At 52.8% G+C, this 16,287-nt stretch overlaps 11 protein-coding genes across 11 annotated transcripts; 6 read left to right on the plus strand and 5 right to left on the minus strand.

Moving 5' to 3' along the window:
- Positions 1 to 229: 229 nt before the first annotated feature.
- Positions 230 to 1,554, minus strand: N7474_006769 (vacuolar protein sorting-associated protein 26; the record flags this gene model as incomplete). The annotated part of the gene is made up of 5 exons (XM_057198179.1): positions 230 to 471; positions 537 to 653; positions 716 to 740; positions 802 to 1,274; positions 1,335 to 1,554. The coding sequence occupies 5 exons, from the start codon at positions 1,552 to 1,554 to the stop codon at positions 230 to 232; spliced, it is 1,077 nt and encodes a 358-aa protein (XP_057051619.1).
- A 1,445-nt stretch (positions 1,555 to 2,999) lies between these two features.
- N7474_006770 (uncharacterized protein) lies at positions 3,000 to 4,047 on the plus strand (the record flags this gene model as incomplete). The annotated part of the gene is made up of 2 exons (XM_057198180.1): positions 3,000 to 3,173; positions 3,226 to 4,047. The coding sequence occupies 2 exons, from the start codon at positions 3,000 to 3,002 to the stop codon at positions 4,045 to 4,047; spliced, it is 996 nt and encodes a 331-aa protein (XP_057051620.1).
- A 257-nt stretch (positions 4,048 to 4,304) lies between these two features.
- Positions 4,305 to 5,744, plus strand: N7474_006771 (phosphatidylinositol-specific phospholipase C; the record flags this gene model as incomplete). The annotated part of the gene is made up of 1 exon (XM_057198181.1): positions 4,305 to 5,744. One exon carries the CDS (start codon positions 4,305 to 4,307, stop codon positions 5,742 to 5,744), a length of 1,440 nt encoding a protein of 479 aa, XP_057051621.1.
- A 148-nt stretch (positions 5,745 to 5,892) lies between these two features.
- On the minus strand, positions 5,893 to 6,954 carry N7474_006772 (mitochondrial 54S ribosomal protein uL10m; the record flags this gene model as incomplete). Its single annotated transcript, XM_057198182.1, has 1 exon — positions 5,893 to 6,954. One exon carries the CDS (start codon positions 6,952 to 6,954, stop codon positions 5,893 to 5,895), a length of 1,062 nt encoding a protein of 353 aa, XP_057051622.1.
- A 216-nt stretch (positions 6,955 to 7,170) lies between these two features.
- On the plus strand, positions 7,171 to 8,515 carry N7474_006773 (anthranilate phosphoribosyltransferase; the record flags this gene model as incomplete). Its single annotated transcript, XM_057198183.1, has 2 exons — positions 7,171 to 7,497; positions 7,550 to 8,515. The coding sequence occupies 2 exons, from the start codon at positions 7,171 to 7,173 to the stop codon at positions 8,513 to 8,515; spliced, it is 1,293 nt and encodes a 430-aa protein (XP_057051623.1).
- Positions 8,516 to 9,043: 528 nt separating this feature from the next.
- N7474_006774 (Rpo12/RPC10 RNA polymerase subunit family protein) lies at positions 9,044 to 9,262 on the minus strand (the record flags this gene model as incomplete). Its single annotated transcript, XM_057198184.1, has 1 exon — positions 9,044 to 9,262. One exon carries the CDS (start codon positions 9,260 to 9,262, stop codon positions 9,044 to 9,046), a length of 219 nt encoding a protein of 72 aa, XP_057051624.1.
- A 254-nt stretch (positions 9,263 to 9,516) lies between these two features.
- Positions 9,517 to 10,020, plus strand: N7474_006775 (uncharacterized protein; the record flags this gene model as incomplete). The annotated part of the gene is made up of 1 exon (XM_057198185.1): positions 9,517 to 10,020. One exon carries the CDS (start codon positions 9,517 to 9,519, stop codon positions 10,018 to 10,020), a length of 504 nt encoding a protein of 167 aa, XP_057051625.1.
- A 435-nt stretch (positions 10,021 to 10,455) lies between these two features.
- On the minus strand, positions 10,456 to 12,250 carry nar1 (iron-sulfur cluster assembly protein NAR1; the record flags this gene model as incomplete). The annotated part of the gene is made up of 2 exons (XM_057198186.1): positions 10,456 to 12,090; positions 12,143 to 12,250. 2 exons carry the CDS (start codon positions 12,248 to 12,250, stop codon positions 10,456 to 10,458), a joined length of 1,743 nt encoding a protein of 580 aa, XP_057051626.1.
- A 652-nt stretch (positions 12,251 to 12,902) lies between these two features.
- On the plus strand, positions 12,903 to 13,643 carry N7474_006777 (uncharacterized protein; the record flags this gene model as incomplete). The annotated part of the gene is made up of 1 exon (XM_057198187.1): positions 12,903 to 13,643. The coding sequence occupies one exon, from the start codon at positions 12,903 to 12,905 to the stop codon at positions 13,641 to 13,643; it is 741 nt and encodes a 246-aa protein (XP_057051627.1).
- A 150-nt stretch (positions 13,644 to 13,793) lies between these two features.
- Positions 13,794 to 14,961, minus strand: N7474_006778 (putative formamidopyrimidine-DNA glycosylase; the record flags this gene model as incomplete). The annotated part of the gene is made up of 2 exons (XM_057198188.1): positions 13,794 to 14,316; positions 14,369 to 14,961. 2 exons carry the CDS (start codon positions 14,959 to 14,961, stop codon positions 13,794 to 13,796), a joined length of 1,116 nt encoding a protein of 371 aa, XP_057051628.1.
- A 314-nt stretch (positions 14,962 to 15,275) lies between these two features.
- On the plus strand, positions 15,276 to 15,926 carry N7474_006779 (MIX23 family protein; the record flags this gene model as incomplete). The annotated part of the gene is made up of 2 exons (XM_057198189.1): positions 15,276 to 15,348; positions 15,496 to 15,926. The coding sequence occupies 2 exons, from the start codon at positions 15,276 to 15,278 to the stop codon at positions 15,924 to 15,926; spliced, it is 504 nt and encodes a 167-aa protein (XP_057051629.1).
- Positions 15,927 to 16,287: the final 361 nt, after the last annotated feature.

Consider the following 16,287-nt stretch of genomic DNA (forward strand, 5'->3'; position numbering starts at 1 on the left):
TGATGAAGGAAAAAGTATTGGCAAGAGTGAACGAGCTATTTCGACGCGCGAGTAAACACAAAACAAGGACAGTAGGTTGGTAGACTACAGAGTGATATCATGACATGACCGTGACAAGAAGGGGAGGGGCCTTATTTCAAGGCAGGGGAGGTTGATAGGTATTGAACAGAGCAAGCCAATTCCAAGGCGATGAATGTCTAGTGTATATCCATGCACTGCACTGGGCAAACTATGCCGCCGGCGCGGAGACAGTCTGGTGTGCACCCGGCTGCGGCGTAGCAACTGGGGCTGATGGTTCTCTGCCCGGCCCTGCAGTGGCAGAGCCCGGAGGCAGAGCCTGCTGCTGCTGCGCTTGCTCGAGCAGAATTTGTTGTTGGATTTGTTGCTGCTGGGCGATCTGGGGGGTGGCGGCAATCTCGGGCGCTTGGCGGTAGAGCGCGATTTCGGATTGTTTGAAATATCGGCGAGCATCTGTAGAAGGGGAGTCATGTCAGTCATCGTCACATGAGAATGGTGTGAATAAGGCGTTGTCGTACCTTCGTCAATCAGCACCAGGCTAAGGTAGTATCTCGTTGAGTACTTCTTGTTCACATCGCGGAAGGTCGGCGTCAGGTCGAACCCACCGAGGAACAGGCGGATGGGAATGGTTTCGCCTGCAAATGGTCAGCCCCGATAATTCGGAAGAACTACTTAAGGATGTTAGTTTGACACCCACCTCGTGAAGGCGACCCGTCCATAATCTGCAGATATCCGTATCAGCACTGCCAGCAACAATAGACAAACAAGTCCCAATTCACGTACCTCAAAGCGCACCAAAGTCTCACTCTCATTATATTGATTCGGTGGCGACCCCGTGGTCTCGCGTCGGATAATGGACAGCTCCATATGCTTGATCTTCAGACGTACGAGCAGGAAATAGATGCGGCCGACGATGACGTCCTTGAGATGGTACTTGGACTTGGAGTATTCAAACTCAATGTGCAGACAATCCTCGATGCCGACATCCATCTTGATCGGACTGTTGGTCTCGGGCGGCATGCGATACGAATACACCCACAGGTCCTTCTCGCGGATGACGTCCTGCATGCGCCGGGACACGGTCACCCGCACGAAGTAGCGCAGCTTGACATTGATGCCATTGTAGGACTCGTACTGCTTCTCGACGTTCTTGAAGTTGAAGGGGAAGTTTTGCGGGTGGAGGAGTTCGCCGGGCGCAGCGAGCTCTTGGACGAGCGAGAGGAATTCGTAGTGGTTGCCGCGGTCGTAGAACATCTCTGCAGGAATTAGATCAATTAGTTTCCCAGAATATACTTGCAGGTGATGATGGGAGATACCGATCGTGCCGATGAACTGCACCTTGATGCCAGTGTGCTCCAATCGTTTGCCATCCTTGGGTCTGATGGTCACAATGCCCTTAACGGACTCGCCGTCCATGTACAGCGGGACGCGCTCGCGGCGGTCCTTGTCGAGCTTGACATCGACGGATTGGCGCTCATCGAGATCTTCAAGAACAACGTCGATATCGACCGGGGTGGAGAAGAAGAGGGACGCCATGGTGCGAGCCCGAGGGTGGGTTGATGAGTGGCATGTAGCTAGCTTGGAGTGACGCCTGGCGCCGGGGTAAGGTCAGGGCGGGCAGGCCGGGAGATAGTAGTTCATGGCGGTGAAGAATGCAACAACAACCGGTTGTAGTTCAGTTGGTTTAGAGCGTCAGACTGTAATGGAAACATAATATCTGAAAGTCGGCGGTTCAACTCCGCCCAACCGGAATTTTTTTTGTTAAATTTTTTTTTTTCTGTTTAACTAGATGTTAATGCAAGAGAGAATTGGGGTTTTCTTTTTTTTCGTATGTCTGTCTGTAATGGATGCCGGAGTGTCGTTGGCCATAAAAACAAGTGCTACCCAGTATTTGGTGACTTGGATATATATTTCTAGACTCACTAGTCGTCTGTGTCAATTGCTTTCAAAGATCTCATCCCATTCTATGATTATGATTTAAATCATAATATGCATACCCACCGTTGTTAATACATTCACCACGTGGCGCATCCCTCTTCTTTATATATACTGACCACCATCCAAGTCCTTACTCAAGAGCGAGCAGACTGACTTGTTAAGTACTGGAAATTTCCCAAAAAAAAAAAAAAAAAAAAAAAAAACCATTTCTCTTCTTTCCCATGTGTAATAGGAATCGAGTGCTTGAAGCTCTCACATATGCCGGCTAGGTTATTGAAGTTGCTGATGCCGAGTGGTATTTGAGGTTCTCAGCACCAGCAGTACATAATTGACATGAAAAAAATTGATCTGTCTGTCTGACAGTCTATTCTCATTTCAATCGAGTCTCGATTGTCGTCAAGGAAACCGGTTGTAGTTCAGTTGGTTTAGAGCGTCAGACTGTAATTGAAACATGGTATCTGAAAGTCGGCGGTTCGACTCCGCCCAACCGGATTTTTTTTTATGTTTATTATTTCGCCATAATCCACTCCCACGTAATTAGTACCAAATCCTCTCTCTCTCTTATATGGCCTTTTTTTTTTTTTTTTTTTTTTTTTTTTGGTGAATACGACGAATCACGCCGTCCGAACTAACATGCGCGCAAATACACCTCGTAACTAAGGTTGTCTATGGGCCCCTGCTAATAGGCGACAAGTATCAAAGAGGCATTAATTAGAATTGGCACAGTATCAACGAACCCTGACTCATTGTAGCAAAAGAAACAAACTCTGAATACTACATAGGACCACCAATGGAAGGTCCAGAACTTCTGTTTGTCAAATTGCTAAACAAGTCAAATCGGTCTCTTAGTGCTTATGATGCAACAAACGACCAATCGAAACGAGGATATGTGGTTTGCCAATTTGCCAAACCAGTCAATTTGCATACGAACCACGAACCATTCCAGACACAGTACGAGCTATAATAATTGCGGATCTCCCCATCTCTCAACGGGGGCTAATTTATAGACCAACTATTGTTGAACCAGAAGAGATCCTCGCAAAATGTCACTCAAGCCAGGCTTAAGCTTCGGCGACAAGTTCGCCAGCTTCAATATCTTCCAGGCCTCCTACAAACAAGTAGATGGTCACAATATTCGCGCCGACCTGATCATCCCCGCAATGTTACCGGCCAATGGACCACGCCCGGTGATTGCCCGCTTCCACGGCGGAGGCTTGGTGAGTGCTGAGTCGATAAGAGAGGCATACAAAGCTAAAAAGTAATTACCAGTCTCGAGGCGATTCCCTCTACGCCGACTGGTTCCCATTGTGGCTACTAGAGCTCGCGCAGACACACGGCGCCATCATCGCATCGGCCAACTACCGGTTCCTCCCCGAGGCGACGGGTCTTCAAATCTTAGAGGATGTCGACGACTTCTGGTCATGGCTACATTCGAACAGTCTGAAGGAGGAATTGGCCTCTCAGTTAACTCCCATTGAGCTCGACCTCGAGCGGGTCATTGCAGCGGGTGACTCGGCAGGCGGCCTGCTCAGCATCTACCTCACCCTCACCTACCCCGATCAGCTCCGCGCTGGCACAGCGCAGTATCCCCAGCTCGCCCATGACGAGCCGACCATCTACCCTCCAACACGGAGTGCCATGGATCGCGAAGTGCCGGAGTCATTCATTGACGAATATATCGCGACTCTCCAGCCGGGAGCCTGCGAGTCCTCTGATCTGGAGTGTAAACGGGTGGATCTGTCATCTGCACTGTCCCAGCATCGACGAGCTCGTGGGTTCTACATCCGTGACTCGGAATCATCACCGCATCGGGATCGGCTTTTCCAGCTCCCACGGCTTGATCAGCCCGATGCACGATTGCCGCGAGGTGGTCTGGTAATTCTTCACGGCAGAGATGACGATGATGTCATGCCTGCGGTGAGTGAGCGATTTGCGGCCAGGGCTAAAGTGGCTTTGAAGGGGCGTCCCGGCGGGGATAAGGTGGTTTTGTGTATGCGCCCAGGTGGGCATGGGTTCGATGTGAATGCGTCAGTGCAGGAGAAGTGGCTGAGTGAGGCGCTGGAGAAGGCATTGGAGGCGTGGCTGGAGTAGACGGAATACTCGCTGTGTTCGAAATGTACTGGATGTATCCGATGTACATCCCGGAGTTAGGGCTCAGATGTAGATCTATGATGCTAGCCAAGAACCCGATGTGTGGAGATCGGCCTGCAGATCGGATCACGGAGGGGTAAAGGAGAACGAGAGAATCCACAGCTGAGCTCCTCCTTCCGTGTACCTATTTCCTCTTTCCAAGTGAATTGAATTGACCATTGACCTGACTGAACCCCGGAACCACCCCCGTCCTCACCATGGTAGCTGAGACCCTCTCCATTCGCAACAACTCCAACACCCCGATCACCCTGAAGCGCGTCCAGCGCTTCAAGGCTCCGCAGCAAAACAGCGATGAGATCTCCTCGCTGGCCAAAAACTTCACCCGCCTGGTGACCAACACCACCAGCAATCCCACGGCCACCGCCATCCCAGGCGACGCCAAGCCCTTCGCGGAGAAGGAGGTCGACGTGCACATCGAGCCCTTTAGCACCAAGAAGACCGAGCTGCGCGCCTTCATCGACTCCGACAAGGAGCGCATGCGTCTGACCTTCGAGGCCGATGGCCAGAAGTACCAGATCCAGACGCCCGTGCCGACCAAGGAGTCGGCCACCATGAAGGCCATGGCCGAGAACCCCAAGCACCGCTTCACGGGCGTGTACGCGAAGCCCGCCTCCCTGCTGGCGGTCTTCTCCTCAGCCAACATGAACGCATGGATGCACGAGCTGCGCGACGATACCCTTCTGTCGGCCCTCTCCATCCCCGGCACCCACAACTCGCCCACCTGCCACACGGCGCCGCCCTCGGTGCGCTGCCAGGCCGTCAGCCCGCGCGAGCAGCTAGAGAACGGCGTGCGCTTCTTTGACATCCGCGTGCAGCCCGAGGCCCCCGAGGACCCATCCAAGGACGGCCTGATCCTCGTGCACAGCGTGTTTCCCATCTCGCTGACGGGCAACAAGTACTTCCGCGACCTGATGAAGGAAGTCAACGGGTTCTTGGAGCGCAACCCGTCCGAGACGCTGCTCATCTCCGTCAAGCGTGAGGGCCAGGGCAAGGCTACCGACCAGCAGCTGTGCCGCATCCTGCACGACCACTACGCCCGCCCGGATAGCCGGTGGTACACGAATCCCAAGATCCCGACCCTGGGCGAGGCCCGCGGCAAGATCGTGTTGATTCGTCGCTTTGGTCTGCAGGACAAGCTGAAGAGCGAGAACGATGGCCACGGATGGGGTATTGATGCTGGCGGCTGGGCCGACAACACCCCCCACGCCATGACTCCCAGCGGCCAGCTCTGCATCCAGGACTTCTACGAGGTGTCTGACACCCAGAACATTGACAAGAAGATCAAGTTCGTCAATGCGCAGATCGACCGAGCCAGCGCCTGCTGCTACCCCTTCGGTGTCCTGCAGGGCCCTGGCGCGACCAAGGCGCACCCCTTCTATGTCAACTTCCTCAGCGCGAGCAACTTCTGGAAGACCGATACTTGGCCGGAGAAGATTGCTGCGAAGCTCAACCCGGCCATCACGAATTACATTTGCAGTCGCCACGACGAGAAGGACCGTGATTGCTCGACGGGCATTCTGGTTACGGATTGGTGCGGCCTGGACGGAGACTGGGATCTTGTGCGCGCCATCGTTGGTATGAATGCTAAGCTGCGGTTGAGACAGCAGCAGCAGGGCAAGCAGCAGCACCACCAGTAGAGATATACCCATGGGACGATTGCCTGGAATTGGAAGATATTTAGGATATAGTCGGTGATCTCAAATGGGTTCTTTTGGTATAGACATTTCTTGGCACCAGATGCAAATAAGAGAAACAGATATTATACAAAGATGAACCGTACAGGCTTCAATCACTCTTCTTCTCGCCTTCCTCTGGACCCTTCTGCTCGTCCTCAAGCACGCTCCTCCGGCTCTCCATGGTAACGTAGAGACTCTTTCCAGCACCTTCCAACGTACTTGTAACGCTGGATCCCATGCTCTGCAAGGCCATGATCAGCTGTGAGCGGAGACCATCCATGCCGCCCTCAATGCTACCGATCCACTTCGTCTCATCGAGATCAAAGACCTTGCCATCCACGCGCGCAGCCAACAAGTTGAGCTTCTGAAGACCGTTCTGCACGATGGGTTCGTGGTAGGCCGGGTTTGCCTTTCTGGTGGGAGCAGGGAACCCCGAGTCCTTGGGCACGAGGATCGACAATGCCGCTTTCATGTGTTCCGGCGAGACGGTGGGGATCGAAAGAACAGCGATAGGACCAACAAGAATGGTCGACAGTTCGTGTTTGCCCTTCATGTGCTTGATCGCGGCATGGGCGGTGCGAGACAGGTCGTGCGTCAGGGCTGGGTCATCTTTCGAGCCAGAGAGGGCAGGGATTTCGGCGGATGTTTGGGTCGCCGGGTTAACAGCGCTAGGAGGCTGTCCCATTCCCAGAGAGGCTGCGCTCGGCCGGAAATACTCCACAATGCGCAGGGCCACTTCGAAGATGCTGGTCTGCACGGTTTGCAGCTTGATGTGTGGTGCCAGGGGCGCCGAGGTCCGGCCCTCCGATGCGATCTTCTCGTCCACTTTCTGTAGGGCAATGGTGAGTTCGCGGCGGATAGATGCCCATTCCATGGACTTGAGGTTGTTGTGCTGGAACAGCACCATGAGAGGGGAGGTGCGCAGCAATGATGTGTATTGCCGGAGGAGCTGTGACCGGCGGTACTCTGGGTTGCGATGCGAGGGCGGCTGGGTAGGAGGGAATCGGGAGATTGGGGCTGGCGAATGGGTCATTTGTTCAATGGGCGCGGCCGGGGTGACCGGTGTGGTGGCCGCGGCACTGCTGGCGCACCGGGCGAGCTGGAGCTTATTGTGCTGGCATTGAAGAGCCTGTCGACGCAGCGACGGCGAGATGCGTAACCGGGGAGGCATTGTGGGGGGACGGGGTGAGATGGGAAAGTACACGGCGCGCCAGAGGAAAAGGGAACGAAGTGGATTCTCGATATTTTTGGCCGCAGGGAGGAGAATCGGGCGGTGAAGGAATTCTGCCACCGGGTCTGTCCCGCACTGGCAAGGTGGGCTTTCTTTGACTCATGGTTGTTCTGTGCTGTACAACAGTTCGGGCGCGCGCCAGTTATTCTTGCCATCATGTTGTCTCCCCAGTCACAAAAGCCCGAGCCGGTCTCGATTTCCCCCCTGCTCCAGCGTCTGGCTTACCCGGGCACAGCGGAGATCCGAGTCAGCGCTGACGATATTGCCTCTGCATTCGCTTTGATCTTCGAGGACCGCCTGTCGATGATTCAGACCGCCGCGCTATTGACTCTATTGCACTCCACGCGCAAGGACAAGGAGGCCGATGTCATTGCGAAATGCTCGCATCGGATGCGAGAGGCTGCATGCCAGGTGCAGAAGGACTCATTGAAGAAGGTGGTCAAGGCTCGTGGCAAACAAGAGGGCAACTACAATGGCGGATTGGTACGTCAATACAGTGATGAAGATGTCCCAGTAAATTGACCTCTCTTTTCAGTGCGATATCGTCGGCACCGGCGGAGACTCACATTCGACCTTCAACATCTCTACGACGGCCTCGATCGTTGCCTCCCCGCTCCTGATGACCGCCAAACACGGCAATCGCGCCCAGACTTCATTCTCAGGGTCTGCCGATGTCCTCAATGCAATTCAGCCCGTGCCTCCCAAGCTTGCGGCTGTCAATGCCGAGAGCCTGGTGAAAGTGTACGAGGAGACAAACTATGCGTTCTTGTTTGCGCCCAATTTCCACCCGGGAATGATGTACGCCGACCCCGTGCGCCGCTCCCTCGGACTTCGAACCATTTTCAACCTCATGGGCCCGCTCGCAAACCCAGTCGATTGGGCACTGGAAGCGCGCGTTGTTGGTGTGGCGTACCAGGCCCTGGGGCCAGTCTTCATCGAGGCTCTGAGGCAAAGTGGATCCAAGAAAGCGCTGGTGGTCTGCGGTGAAGAGGACATGGATGAGATCAGCTGCGCGGGCAAGACAAATTGCTGGAGACTCTCTGAGTACCCCAACCCGGCATACGACAAGTCGTCGGCTGGCGAGCAAGACTGCTCAAGTGACGAGGAAGAGACACCTCGCACGCTGGTCAAGCTTGAGACTTTCCAGCTGCATCCGTCGGACTTTGGTCTGCCCGTCCATCCTCTCACGTCTGTGTACGGGCGGAAGATGCCCAAGGAGAACGCCGCGAAGCTAATGGCCATTCTCCGCAACGAGCTGCCGCGCGAAGATCCGATCTTGGAGTTCGTGCTCATGAACGTGGCGGCTCTGCTGGTCACCTCTGGCATTTGTGAGGCAGAGACCAGCAACATGGGCCCCGGGGATGACGGCAAGGTCATCACGGAGCGTGGGCCTGGCGGCGGTCGCTGGAAAGAAGGTGTGCGACGGGCACGCTGGGCCATCGAGAGCGGTGCCTCTCTGAAGTGCCTGGAGCAGTTCATCGAAGTCACCAACCGACTTTGACCGATGAAAGATGTTTGTTTCTCTTCGGATATATAGACTTTTTATTGATGCCCGGATTTGATTCACGAGGCATTTGGAAATCTTCTTCTTGGATATGTTTTCTCTTCTTTTTTGCCTTCTTGTATATCTGATCTCTTCCGCGGATCTTTCCAACTGGACATATTCTGGCTACACGTGTGGGACGAAGGAGTTTTGAAAAGTAAAGTGGATTGGTTATATTGCAAATAGACATGAACAGGTATTTCCAGCAAGAATATGAGGACACGGACCACGATATAACCATCGTGCCGAGTTAGCTAGCCTTTTATTCCATCCATGCCATACATATCTCGACTCCCAAGCGCCATAAATGCATCATTCGTTAAGAAAGCAAGCCAGAAAAGAGGCGAAGTTTCCCTCTTTCTAGACTGGCCTCCTCTCTCTCTCACATAAAAGATCAGAAATCCTTTCACCGAGCCTCAAACTGAACCATTCTACCAGGAAGAAAAAGTTAGTCCATGTTCATCACAAAACCTCAAAAGGAAAGACTCACCGCTTCGTCCGCTCCTTGTACAGCACACGATGTCCACAATCCTTGCATCGGATCTGGTCGCCTCGCTTCAGCGGCACGCGCGCAGAGCATTCGCCGCAGAGATAGACCACGGAGGGAGTGTCGACCGCCATGCCGCCTCCGAAGCCGCCGGTCTCTGTGCCGAAGGTGTTTCCTTGGGCGCCCATCGAGGGGACTTGGTAGGCTTCGCGAGACATGTTGAGGAAGCGGTGGTTTGTCGGCGAGGAGGAGATAGTGGACGGAGGTGAGCCGGGGAGTGAGTGTGGTGAGAGGAGAGTGAGATGGTTGCGGCGAGTTCTTTTTCTTTCCAGCAGCTGGAGAAATGTGCTTAGTCAGTCAGTCCAATGAGTCAGCTGGGTTCAAAGTGCTTGCCTATTTGGGAACCTTAGTCACCGCTTCTTACTCGTCCTTCTTCCTCTTCTTCGCTCTTTATGAATACAATACAATAATCATGCCTGACACTAACCAGAGTGCCCATAAACCCCCTCCGCCTCCACCACCACCTGTCACCAAAACACCGCTTCCCCCAACGATCCAACCCCCAAGAGTATCCCCAGACAGTCCCGCCGGTGCCTACATGGTAGAGCTAATGGTATTCAATGGCCACCCGTTTAAAGACCACTGGGCCTACTGGGTGCGCTCACACCATAACCCCAAGATCGGGATAATGGTCCACGCCGACGGCAATGTCCGCAGCGGCTTCAAGTTCGACATCAGGCGCAACTATGATATCCACGACACGGATTCGGATATTCCGACGAAGCTGATTCCGCTGCAGTGGGTTGATCAGCAGTTCTTTGATGACGAGAAGGCAATGTTTAACAATGGATCTCTCAAATCCGATACTCTGCCTGTGTGTCCTTTGGAGGAGAGTGTGTGCAAGGTTGATGTCCCCGAGAAGAGTTTGAATGCCGTTGAGAATATGGTAAGATGGCATTTCTATATTTGCTATTGATTTATCAGCACAATTCCATAGAGTCTCAAGGGTCATTATCATTAGTAGCTGAAAGGACTACCTCTAGGATCCAAAACGCATCGGCAGGCAAATCAGACAACGAGACTGTCAGTCATGGATCGTCGAGTCTGCGGAGCAACTGGTCAAGGATGGGATTTTTAGTGAAGATACTGTTGTCTATCTTCGAAAAATCATGCAGTAGCTACAGAAAACACGACTACGCCTACGATAAGAAGGTTATTGATCTGAATTGAATCTGTCATATTTCAAGAAACCGTGAGTTATAGTATGGGCCTGTCATCTAAATCTGGTATCTCTAGGAAGCTATGCAATCATAAACAAAAAACAGCGTCCCAGCGCCATGCAAATGAATAAACCAACAAGAAGGGCAAAATCTCTCCCAGAAATCCCCGAAATGTACAAGGCGGCAGGCAATTACCAACCGCCACCAATCTTTCCAGCCAGCTCCGCGACCCGAGTAGTATCGTTTGCGTTCTTATCCTTGCCGACGTCGCTTTCCACCTTGCGGTATGTAGTGTAGACAAGCTTCTCGAGCGGGATATCCATGAATCGTGACCACTGGCTTAGACCCTCATGGATCTGAGCTTCCTTGTCTGCTGCAGAGACAGGTTGAGGAGGTCCTTCATTCTCCGAGTCCGATTCCATGGAGTAGTACGCTTCATCGACGCGAGCCAGCCACGCACGCTGTTCATGAGGGGATGGTTTGGATGCCGCAACAGAGTCCGTTGTGTCCATCGCCCCAGTCGCTTCTCTGGCATCTTCCACGCGGATCTGGCCACCGCCGTTCGTGCAGCCGCCGGGGCAAGCCATGACTTCCACATAGGCGTAATCCGACCCACCACTAGCCGTGGCGTTGCGCGACATTTGCTGTCGTCGTGCAGCGCCGGGGAGTCTCGATGCCCGAGCAGGCTTGAGTTTCCGGACCAGGTTCTGGATGTTGCGGAAGCCGTAGTAGCGGGCTGCTTTCATGATGGGCTGGCCGTCTTTGGAGTTTAGGACGTACTCGACAACATCGGCGTTGCGCCCGCGGTTGGTGACGAGCTCGCTGTCAGGATTCCGGGCTTGGAAGGTCTTCAGCACGTGGTGGAGGTAGCCTCCTGATGTGCCGGTTTCAAGGGTCTGTTCTGCTGGAGAGCTTGTGGAGGAAAGAAACAAATCAAGGGTTTTCTCGGGGAATGATGGGGTGGAAGTCGAGGGTAGAGGCTGCAATGGCAGGTTCGGAAGTGAAAGGCCCCGAGACGAGGCCAGCGAGAGAAGCTCGCGCGTGGTAATGACACAGTCGACATCGCGGACGGGTTGGTGTTGCTCTTCTGCTCCATTTTGCCATGACATATCGGTGAGTTCCTCGCGACTAGCCTCCAACTTCTTGTCGAAACAGGGCATGAGCGCCAGGTGCCATATCTGCGACGGTGGCACCCCAAGAGCCTTACTCAAAACGGTCTTCAAAAATGTCCCAGACAGTGCTTGGGGAGATTTCAGCCGAGACAGATGCGGCAGGATAAATGGATGCGTCTTCTCGGCATAGCAGATCCACCCTGGGCAAGCCGAAGACAAGATTGGTCGTTGGGGAAGCGGGCTGTCTGGATCTTCGGAGCTGAGAGACTCCGACACCTCGTCTGCTGTGAGAACCAGCACGGCCTCCCGCATGATATTTGTGTCCACCACCCAAGTGAAGCCGCTGCCATACTTTCCACCGGCCCGAAGACCTCGCGGGCCCCTTAGGAACTGGTCGATCATGTACCCCGCTTTCTTCTCCGAGATACCATACGTAGCTGCGAGACCGGCTCGGACTTGAGGGCTGACACTGGCCACGAATATCCTGCTTTCATCTGCTGCCTCGGTATTGGCAATCGTCGCGCCATGCGTCACAGGTAGTTCCGGGAAAGAGTCGAGAGTGTTGAGGACCTCCGTGTGAGACTGAAGGGAGATGAGAACCGCCTCGGCAGAGGTGACACAGCCCGAACAAGCCAAGCAGTCGGTCAAAGAGATCTGGGCGGGTGGGAGGGTCTCCGGCTGCACTTTGTCTTCGGTGGTGACTTCGTAGACATTCTATGAATAGCATCAGCACTTGCTCTCGACCAAACTGAGAATAGTAACAAACCTCCTGGGTCTTTGTGTCTTTTGGTGGGAGTGTTTCAACTGGCTTAATGCAGGCAACCCCCGGCGAAATGAAATCGTTCAAGTCGTCCGCAGACAGGATCGCGCTCATTGTGGCGTGATGCCGCTCTGGGCACAGATCCCGCTAAACGATTACAGAAAGAGAGAGCGAGGTTGGTAATTCTTTGTCTTCCAAGAATCAAAAGAAGATGAAACAGGGACGAAAGAAGATGACTGATATCAAGAAAGAAAGAACGAAAGCGAGTTTGTCATCCTGGGTGGCGATATCGGGGACGATAAGCCCACCGCCTTTGTTCTGCCGGGCCGCTTATCATCTGCGCGCTCATTGGCTGTCGGTGAACTATGGAGCAAGTAACTCACAGACAGAACGAAATAGTCGAAAGACAAAGAAAGATAGCGAAGTATTACAGAGAATTTAGGTATAAATAAGTCTAGAGATGTCTCTATTCATGAGCCACCGTTTTCTCCCATCGCAGTCTTATTTCTCTTTGAGACTCCAGACTGAAAACATCCAAGCTGCAACATGACTCCTAGAACCAGAAATCACTCAAAAGACGATCAACTAGAAAGTAAACAATTTCAAAATAAACGAGTACCAAAGCCTCACCCGAGTTGTACAGACAGTGAAATCAAAAAAAAAGCGACGCGACACGGCCAAAAAGCCCCGCGACTTGGTCTGGCGGATCTCAAAGGCCCTACACCTCATCACGCCTCCAAACGGATACAAAGCCACCTTTCAAAATATGGAGCCGCTGGAATATACGGCCAAATATTTCCCCAATCTAAACCCGACCACTGTCAAAGTTGTGCGGGGCGACACCTTCGACACGGCAGTCACCCTCGAGAATGCCCGAGAGCTGATGGGGTGTCAGGATACGCAGAAGATCTGCGTTCTCAACTTTGCAAACGCTAAAGATATCGGCGGCGGGTGGCTGAAAGGGGCGATGGCCCAAGAAGAAGAGCTGTGCTATCGAAGTACCCTCAGTGCCACCCTCAAGGATTGTTTCTATCCCCTCGGGGAGCTGGCAGCGGTGTACTCGGCAAACGTCGTCATCTTCCGCGAGAACTATGCCAAGAATCACAGCTTGATGTGGCACGAGTCTCCGGAGCTGCTCCCGGTTGTCAGCGTTATCAGCATGGCCGCGACTGACGGACCGGCGATAACGGTGGCTGATGACGGCCAGGAAAAGTACCTGAACACCCTTGACCGAGACGTGATGAAAGACAAAATGCGCCTGATCCTGCGGGTGGCAGGGCATAGTGGCCATCGCACGCTGGTCCTCGGGGCATTTGGATGCGGTGTCTTCAGGAATCCCAAGCATGACGTGGCGCACTGCTGGGCTGAGGTCTTGAAAGAGAGTGAGTTCAAGGGATGGTGGGAGGTAATCGTGTTCGCTATATTGGAGAAAAAGGCGGAATCTGTCGATGGTGCGGATTTGACGTTGCAAATATTCAGGAGTATATTGGGTAATCTTCAGGTCTGATCAGTATTGATTCTACATTTGCTTTATTTACTTCGTTTTTGCAATGCGCATTGTTCGTGTTTTGTATGGCATTTCTCTGGTTCAGTTGCACTTGGCATTGGGACAATGATTTCGATAGACTCCTAAGGACAGTATATGATGTAATGGCCCCTATGTCCTTGTCCGTGTAGAGCGTCGTCTACCAAGACTCGCGCTATTTGGCTTCTTATCCTCGTCCGAGTCTTCACTCTTGACAGCCGTTTTCTTCTTCTTGTTCTGTGATTTCGAAGATTTCGGCTTGGCCACTTCTTCAGATTCTGAATCGCTCTCCTTCTTCACCGCTGCTCTTTTGCGTTTCGAGTTTGCCGGCGTGCCATTGGTGCTCTCATCGAAATCCTTGGCCACAGCCCCGGTCTTTTTCTGGACGGACGGTACAACTGCACTGGTCCGGCCGCCAACGGTAAGAAATGTGATCTTGTCGCCATTGGGAAGAACTGCGGGTTGATTCTTCTTTCCCTTGCCCCACCGATGTTTAAATAGCCAGTGCTCAGGAAATTTCTCTGAATCAGCCAGTACGTCGAGGGAGACAGAGCAGACATAATGTATCGAGGTATGCAGTTCCTTGATCTGCTCGTCCGACAAGGTGTTACTGTATTGTTCAGGGTGTATCTTGGCGTGGTAAAGAATCTCATCCCTAGGATTATCGTCAACACCTGAATTTCGAACTTGAGAGGTTGTTTACTTACCCCATCCAATTCCCAATTCCGCTAATATTGGCCTGGTCGAGCAAAAGTGCTTTGATGGGCACTTTCTTGCTCCGCAGTTTGTTCATCAACCACTCTGCCGTCACGATATCCTTATCAGCGACTGGATCTGGCCCGTTCTCTTTGAGGGGTGTGTGGTTGCGAATATCATCGGCGGGACAATCAACCAGCCTGATCCGGCTGAGACGACGGAAGTCCACAAACGCCGCCTCCGTCTTGAGCTCGTCGCTGGTCTCCATCAAAAATTTCCAATATTTCGGCGGCCATTCCTTATCTGCGGGCTTGTCGGTTCGGTAGTAGTATGTGTCGGCATCCTTGATCTTTAGCCAGCCGGCCATCCCAAAGTGCATCACCACATGCGGTGGCGAAGACATGGTGATCCAGAAATATTTGCCTTGTTGTCCGGCACCTACAATCTTCTTTCCCTGCATAGCTTTCTGGAACTCGGCCGCGCTGGTTCCCACTTTCCCAAACACGATATCATCATGTTGCGCCTGGACCTTGGACAAGGTCTTCCCGACCAAGTGTTGGCGGATAAAATGTACAATTCGTGCGACCTCTGCTAGCTCTGGCATTGTTGTTGGAGTCAAGGGGGTTGATGCTTCGAACAAGGAGAGAAAGAGCTCGACACGAGAACAGTCAGACGCGACACGCGGTCACGTGATCATTCAACATTGGTCATCGTTATCGGCGATGATGTCGATAGTTAGACTACATCTGTCGACACATCTGGTTATCCCGCCCACGTATTGAGCGGAAGTGTTTTGAAAACCTTCTCCACCTTGACCTTCTTTCTGCCATTACTTCTTCCTATCCATCCAAACTGGAGTGGTTCTGGGCTACCAAGTTCAATCCAGGTCGCGACTCGGGGGAGGCAGCTAGTGGCAAGATGGCACAAGCCTCGTCGACGGAGGCTCCAGCACTAACTCCTCAATTCTGTTTCGATGAGAGGATGCTTCGAGGTTTGTCAGAAAGCAAGCCACATACTTCTCTTGTGACTTACTGACGCCGTTTTCTTTCCCACTCAGATTTCCTTCGTCTCTCCAGATCGACCATAGATGATTCAATAACGCAGAATCTAAACGCCCTGGTAACTCCTGCCCGAGCAGGCTTTGACCCGTCCTCCACCGCTTCACGGCAAACGGGCTCTCGGGCCCAGAAAGCAATAGACCCCACCGCATGCCAGTCATTCAAAAACAATGTACTATTCCCCTCATGGCAAACCCGATCCGACGTTCTCAACTACTGTGCTGGGGTCGCCACGAGTCCCGATCCAGACGATCCGGATTTGATCCTTCGACAGACTGAATCCGCCAAGGACCGCGAGCGAGTCGTGGATGAACGGCTGGATCCATACTCAGCTCGTTTCTTTCCTCGGGAGGCCAGGACGGAGTCTCTAGCGAACCTGGTGCGCAACCAGCGCACCGTTGAGGAAATCATTCGAGCAAGAACGTGGGGTTTGGTGACTGAGCGATGCAGTGACTCCTCTGCGACGTGGCAGGAAGCTTTTGATACCTGGCGCAAGAATCACCGGCGATGAAGTGATGATGACCGATACCTCTCCATTCCTTGGCTTGTATTACTCCATTCGATCAAGTGGATCTCGTGGGATACTATATATTACAATGTACACTACTGCATATGTCCAAAAGCCTTTTGTATAGCTTTTCCTTCTTCCCTTACTATTAAGCTTCTTATAGTAGAACCTCCGAACATACGATCATAAACAAGGCTAGTTCGACCAATTGTGTCAGAGTCCGGAAGAGAAGGGAAGATCATCATCGTTCTAAGCCACTATCTCTGTAGTTGAATCTAGAGATTTGCTGTGTCTAATTCAGTCGAAAAAGATGCTTCATTAGGCAGTGGAGCCACTCATGATAGAAAGCTATTGACTACATTTG

This window comes from Penicillium riverlandense (genome assembly GCF_028828495.1).
Source record: "Penicillium riverlandense strain IBT 135883 chromosome Unknown utg000006l_segment0_segment0, whole genome shotgun sequence".
Classification (NCBI taxonomy): Eukaryota; Fungi; Ascomycota; class Eurotiomycetes; order Eurotiales; family Aspergillaceae; genus Penicillium; species Penicillium riverlandense.